We start from the raw sequence: 7,500 nt of genomic DNA, 5'->3' as shown, positions 1-7,500 counted from the left end.
AGCGTAATGACGCGAGACAAACAAGTTGTGCCAGGGTAAATACCGAGGATGGACGTGTTTGTGCATGTGTGTGTGTGTGTGTGTGTGTGTGTGTGTGTGTGTGTGTGTGTGTATATGTGTGTGTGTGTGTGTGTGTGTGTGTGTGTGTCCGTCGTGACATGACCTTGAACGGTTGAAAACGACGTTAAAACACCAAATAAAGAAAGAAAGCAAGAAAGAAAGTGTGTGTGTGTGTGTGTGTGTGTGTGTGTGTGTGTGTGTGTGTGTGTGTGAAGTGTGTGTGTGTGTGTGTGTGTGTGTGTGTGCCACAGTGTGGATGTGTTTGTGTGTGAGTGTATTTCAGGGTGTGTGTGTAGGTCGGGTGGGGCGGTGTTTGCACGTGGATGCGTGTATTTGTGGGTTGGTGTGGGTGAGAATATGCTGATGTTGCAAGTCAATTTGCAACACCGTGTGAACCTCTATTGTAGGCCTATATTTGTATGATTGTGAGTATGCGATTTGCTGTTTTTGGTAAGATAATGCAGGCCAGGTAAAATGCACGCGAAGTTTTGTATCAATAATTCTGCTTTGTGAAATATGTGACAGAATTGCAATTATCAGCCTAATTGCGGCCATTATTATGTCCTACCCAATGACAGTGGTGTGAGCGAGAAGGGTCGGGATCGGGATATAAAGGTTGAGTCGGAAAGAAGAGCATGCCTAATTCACGTGGGGTTTAAACAAAATGCATTAGTTACTTTTGGACTTCGGTTGAACATATTTTTGATTCATTATTCAGGAAGTCTTGTCTGCTTTTGTTTTCTGTCGTGCAAGTTTCTTGCATTCAATGATGCAAGATGTTGATCCATCTTTGCATCTTTTATGACATGAGGAACACCTCTGTTTGTTTGCCTCGCGGTAGAAAGCATGCGTATTTATGGGGGTATTTACGCGTGTTCACTCACAAGGTAGTCACCTACCTTTACACCGTAACTACCGTGGCACAGTGAACCCCTCCCCCCACCCCTATCTCCTGAATAAGAGCCCTCCCACCCCGACACCCCTGATTTACGACTTCAGGCTTCCAGTTAGTAAGTTCTGTAAATGTTCCTCCATTGTAAGATTCTTTTATTTGTTAAAGGTGCTGAACTTGTCAAATCCAGGTGCACGGAGCCCCTGGGACTTTTAGTCATACCTCAGGCAGCTATCCGTTAGTCTTAGAAGAACTACCAAGTTTCATTGACTTGCACCCAAAGAGTCAAGAACTGCGATTTGTTTACGAATTAATTTCGTACTCGGACCCGGCTGGTCTTGACCTATTTTTGGATCTAAATTTAGATCAGGTAGATCACCACATCATGCACAAAAAGACACGTCACTAGCAAACTATGTCAGACGTCATCATGAGTTTGTGTAAAACAAAATGGAGGCCGGAATCACTCAGTTGAATCGAACTCCGACCAAACACCACGTAATAACTAGGTTAATTTATGCACTCGCGTGAACAAGAAACTGTCGAGCTTCACAGATGTCGTCGTTGGGTAGTTTTGGGTTTGTTTTACTACCATAGGAGGAATTTTGAACTGTAAATGCACTCAGCTGCAACAAAAACGCAAAACGAAGGCTGTGAGCTGCAAATGTTTTTGTGATTTTAAAAGGAGGTCTCACTGTACCGGAGGTCCTTCCCTTTGTGTTAGAGTTACTTGTTTGTTGTGTTAGCTAAAACAACCGACAACCGACATTAATCCTTGAAACCTTGAAACATTGCACACAAAAAAATAAAACTCTGGGCGGGTATGCATTATAAGTATGTACGTGCAACCCAGCATGGTAACGTGGCAGTTGTGAAGTGTTGGCAGTCTGTAGTAGCTAATCACTGCTGGAAAAATCAATGGAACCATGTGCTGTCACAATATTGGTGTTGCTGTGTCCTGGGTCGATAGGTTCTGCACGTGCAGCTAGGCCAGAGTTCAGGCTACACCGGTAATTGCGGCACAGCCGGGCCATTTTCTCGGACTCAATTTTATGGGAGTTTCATGGAGACCCAGAAAAAAAGGGACTAACATCGTTAACTTGTGCGTGGGAGGTTTGAATTAACGTTAGCTTGGCACTTTTTTTAAATGGGGAGAGGGTGGAGTGTACGTGTGTACAAAGAGTTGCAAAGTCTAACAGTACGATGTGTGCGTGCGTGCGCGTGCGTGCGTGCGCGTGCATGCGTGATTGCGTGCGTGAGTGTGAGTGTGTGTGTGTGTGTGTGTGTGTGCGTGTGTGCGTGCGCACGTGCGCGTGCGTTCGTGATTGCGTACATGCGTGCGTGCGTGTGTTTGGGTGTGCGTGGGTGCGTGCGTGTGCGTGCGTTCGTGCGTGTGCCCCTCATAGACATTCAGACATTCAACCTAGTTGTATGGATATATGTAAGTCCTTTCACTTATATCATCTTTCTGTTTGATTATCAGTCCGTCTTTGTATGTCAGACCGTGTGACTGCTTGGCTTCTGTGAATTTTTATTTAATTTAAAAACAAATCTGATTTTATAATCTAGTATAAACAATAGCAACATGCCATACATAACAAGACATGCTTTCAGCGATTGTTGTGTCAGAATAAAGCTCTCTCTGTATCCATCAACTAGATGATTACCCGCTTCGCCGGGTACCGGCTTCGCCGGGAAGAAGTAGAGCCGAATATCAGGCTGCGCCTGGGACCCGGCTCTGCCGGGTGTACGCCGGCTTCGCCGGCGCACGAAGGAAAGGAGATAAACGCGCAAAACACTGGAGACCTTCTAAAAATAGTAACGTGCAGTGACCTTCTAAAAATAGTAACGTAGTAACGGGAATATGGATTGACGCCACACGGAGGAAGGGAGATAATCGCGGCTGAAAACACTGGAGAAGATAAAGAAGAGTTACTGGTTGTGGATCCCGACCAAAAAAAAAAAAAAAAAAAAAAAACCGGTTCAGCGCGCACAGCGCTGCGCGCTGAGAGCACGTGTTGAAATATCTCATCGATGAAGTTGTGTCCGGGGTCTCTCTGAATAAGCCCACCAAATTTGAAGCAGATCCATCGAGAACTTTGGCCGTGCATCGCGCACAGACAGACAGACAGACAGACAGACAGACATACACTAGTCGTATATATGTCGTGCCGAATTCACGGAATTGCCGAATTCGCGGAATCGGCAACATTTTTGCCCATTTCGCGTAATCAGCAAAACGTTGCCCATTACGTGAAATCGGCAGCGTTTTGCCGAAAATGCTGAAAGGCTTCTAAAATTTGCCCATTTCGCAAAAGCGACAGCCAGTCAGTTACTTTTTGTGTCATTAGAACATTGCATTACCATTGCTTTACCTCCCTACTATGTTTTGTATGGTCTATGTTGGTCTGTGTCGAGCATAACTCCGGAAATGCACGAAAACTACACTTTCTGCAATAACTTGCCATAATGTATCGATTATTGCGATATTTATCCATTGGAGTATCTAGTTGTCTACGTGTGATGATATCCCAGGCACTTGAGGACTTTAAAATCAAAAAGTGGCTGCCGATTTGGATTGGATTGGATTGGATAAGATTTACAGTCCAGTGAGGTTACCCTCATGGAAATTCGGGCTGCTTTCTCCCCGGGGAAAGCGAGCTGCCATACATACGGCGCTACCCATATTTTGTTTTCTTCTGCATGCGTGTATTCATGTTTCCTGAGACTTAATGCCGTGTGAGATGGAATTTTTTTACTTTATTCCAAGTCCCACGGGTATTTGATGGACATTTTTATCTATGCCTATACAATTTTGCCAGGAAAGACCCTTTTGTCAATCGTGGGATCTTTAACGTGCACACCCCAATGTAGTGTACACGAAGGGACCTCGGTTTTTTGTCTCATCCGAAAGACTAGCACTTGAACCCACCACCTAGGTTAGGAAAGGGGGGAGAAAATTGCGGCCTGACCCAGGCCTGAACACGCAACCTCTCGCTTCCGAGCAAAATGGGCCAATTTTAGAAGCCTTTACGCGATTTCGGCAAAACGCTGCCGATTTCACGTATTGGGCAGCGTTCGGCAATTACGTGAATTCGGCACGAGCATACATATGTGACAGGGGAGGCTACCGCTCCTTTCACAGCAGACTCTGCACCCGAGTTGTTGGCCTTTAAGTCAACACCCGTGGTTTGTGGAAATCTGTTTGTGATGGGGTCTGGTAGTTTCCGATTGTCTGTATGTTCATGGAAACCTTCGGGTTTGCATAACAGTTTTTATAGGGCTAAGAAATTAGCCCTAACATTTTCAATCCTGTTTGATTGCACTTCGCCTCCCGAGGTGATCGTAGTGTTTCGGCACACGGTTACATCTGGCGCTTGCGAGCAGGAATGGGACTCAGCATGATATGTTCAGGTAATGGCATAATATGACCACTGAACATTTTCGTGCTGTTCCCATTCTGCGAACTTGGGATGGACAGTGGTCCCCCGGTTCGGAACTTCGGGACGAAGTTCATTTCAAACGGGGGCGATTGTGACAGGGGAGGCTACCGCTCCTTTCACAGCAGACTCTGCACCCGAGTTGTTGGCCTTTAAGTCAACACCCGTGGTTTGTGGAAATCTGTTTGTGATGGGGTCTGGTAGTTTCCGATTGTCTGTATGTTCATGGAAACCTTCGGGTTTGCATAACAGTTTTTATAGGGCTAAGAAATTAGCCCTAACATTTTCAATCCTGTTTGATTGCACTTCGCTTCCCGAGGTGATCGTGGTGTTTCGGCACACGGTTACATCTATATAGATGTATGCAAGTTAAACCTTAACTCCCCGTCTACTGCACACTTTGTTTAATTCAGTAATGCTTGTTAATGGTCTGCTTTGTTGTTGTTTTCTTTCGTTTAACGACTATTCAATGTACCCACAACGCAGCCGTTGTGTGATTTATTAAAACTGTATTAATCATGGTGTACGTTCCGGAACTTCAATACTGTCGATTTTCACTTATGACCTTAATATGACGAAGATTAAAACATCAACATCCTTTTGAAGTGACAGTTATAAAAGTTGAGGTCAAAGTGTCACTATTTGAAGCATTCGAGTGATATTTATTGCGTTAGTAAACATAGAATAATGACGCGTGTGCTTGGAAGTTGTGACAAGGAAATTTAATAACGACGTTTGATGTGTGAAATGTGAAGGCCAATACTTTTTCTCGGCGGACTTAGCGCAAAAAGGGTCCAAACAATGTTGCAAAGACTCAAAACTGCCTTCGGAAAGAAAGAATGTTTCGAAATAATTCACAGTCTTTAATGAACTAGTGATAATAATACAACTATGTTGTAATGAAATGTATAAAACTGCCGTGTTCTCACCACAAGCGCTCACCAAATGCTGCAGCTTTGTGTAAAACAACGTACAGCAGCAAGAAGAAGAAGAACAACAACACAATATTATACACACCGTTTTTTGGCTTCGATGGTTTCTGTCTTAAAAAGCTTCCGTGCTATCGCCACAAAACAACTTGGATCGACACTGCTCGGTCTACTATTACATAGATCGCAGTGTTGAACGTCTATGGATGAAGATTCAACACTGTCTTCTGTGCTGTTTGAAGAGTGTCCATTCCTGTGCTTCTGGTATTGAACGTGTTAACATGCTGTCGTGTTAGTGAGTTAAAAGGAAAGAGGTAGATTGTTTTCTAGCTTACTTTTCCGGCGGCCTTAGAGAGTGGTTCCCTCGATCTGTTGATTTCAGTACTGGGTAGCAATGTACGTAAAGCATTACTTCTGATGTATCACTATATTGGGTGATAGACATTGACTTGTATTTGTCCAGTTACCGCCCTAGGTCTGAGATTTCGCCAAAACAGACACGATTTTTAATGTTGTTATTTTTCAATTACTCTTTCAGTGCCCCCAAGGAACTAAGAGAAATACAAATCAAAGTTTTTGAACCCGTTTTGAAGCCTTGAAAGATACAATTTCAATAGACCTTTTTCGTATAACCTTTGCCCCCAGCGTTTCGACCAATCAGATTTTAGGGCACGGCAGCCTCACTCTGATAACCGGAACTAGGGGGCAATAGGTGCATGGCCTGAAATACCTCTTTCACTTTCGGTGCTCGAAGTACTATTGCCATAGGATTACTTTGAGAAATTCTGCAAGAAAACGGATTATCTTGTTAATGTTCAAAATCATGAACACAAAGTCTAGGACATGCACGAAGGTATGGTTTGAAACGGCTATTGGTGGTATATGGACGAAAGACTTGGCGAACTTCCCCTGCATAAGCGAAGCAGAGGTGATCGACCACAGATCTACAGATCTCTGGATCAACTTTCTTACTGATACTACTGCGTCTACGTTCGACAAGTTATACGACGCATCCAGCGCAAAGAATGCGAAACCTTGGGGTAAACGATAGACACCCTGTGTGCATAAAATAACTTTCTGCATGGCACAGCAGCTAGTAAGCAACTGTGGTGATCAGACCACAGGCGAAAGGTATCGTCCACTGGACTACTACTGTCACAGAAAGACTACAAGGTACGTCACTCACCTTCGAGTCTGTGTGCTTGGTGTCGCTTCCTGGGGAAAAATATTGTTCAAGACGGTTTGCCTCTTCCTACAGTCTGTGTAAGGTCAAATAAATACAGTTGAATGATTGTTTGAACTGTATGTACCTTTAATTTTCAGCTTCCGTCCGCTGCAGGCTGTTATTAACCATCATTTGGATGAATCTTCGTTTGCGAGCCGCCAGGTTCCACCTTGCGTCAAATCATGCATCCGGCACCGAATATACTACGCAGTAGTATCAGTAAGAAAGTTGATCCAGAGATCTGTAGATCTGTGGTCGATCACCTTGGGCTCTGCTTCACTATGATCAGTACACCATAAGGTAGAAACTATCCCATGACAGATATGTTAGTAAACAATTGTTTTCACATTCGATCAGTTACCCAAGGCTAAACACAAGCTCGTTTAGCTTCACTGATTACACATTAGTTGCTTATAGTCATCAGTCGCTAAACGATTTAGACATGTCACATAATACGGGCATCAAAACATGCGCGCAGTCATGATTTTGTGCCAGAAAGCACATGTGAGTCAGTATGGCATTATAACTGTTCAAATAAAGCTAGGATTCCATTCTTACGGCTGCGGCGCAACTCCGGCGACGGCAGCGGCGACGGCAATTTGAAAAACATTGATGAAAGAAGGGATGACCCCATTCACACGGGTGCGCGACGGCCCGGCGTGCGTGCGTTTTTTCAAGAAAGCTCCATGTGGCTTTCTGGACTGCCGTCGCCGGACGCCGTCTGGTATTTTGTAGCTGAGACGAGACCAATGTGGAGCCATGGCGGCATTGGCCTGGGGCGGACGAGGGGGGTGTGCACAGGGTGCAGGTGCACCCCCCCTCCAGCAAATTTGTTTTGTTTTTTTTTAAATTTGGAAAGCTGATTCTATGACCATTTCTAAGTTCAGATGGCACCATTTTGCTTCTTTGGGCCAATTTTTTTTCCGGGGGAGCATGCCCCCGGACCCTCCTAGC

General features: G+C 44.6%; 1 protein-coding gene across 6 annotated transcripts in view; it reads left to right on the top strand.

Moving 5' to 3' along the window:
• Positions 1-7,500, top strand: part of LOC138959727 (uncharacterized) — a 67,190-nt gene that overhangs the window by 38,727 nt on the left and 20,963 nt on the right. The window contains exon 1 of one of the 6 annotated variants that reach the window (XM_070331329.1): positions 1-35. This exon is cut by the window's left edge and continues 85 nt beyond it. The exons of the other annotated variants lie outside the window; for them this stretch is intronic. Within the exon in view, the coding sequence (XP_070187430.1) occupies positions 7-35 (29 nt within the window). The 5' untranslated portion in view covers positions 1-6. The remainder of the gene's footprint in view (positions 36-7,500) is intronic. 6 annotated transcript variants of the gene reach the window in all.

This window comes from Littorina saxatilis, linkage group LG2, assembly GCF_037325665.1.
Source record: "Littorina saxatilis isolate snail1 linkage group LG2, US_GU_Lsax_2.0, whole genome shotgun sequence".
Classification (NCBI taxonomy): Eukaryota; Metazoa; Mollusca; class Gastropoda; order Littorinimorpha; family Littorinidae; genus Littorina; species Littorina saxatilis.
The sequence above is the reverse complement of the archived record's forward strand: the minus strand, read 5'-3'. Positions and strand labels throughout refer to the sequence as shown.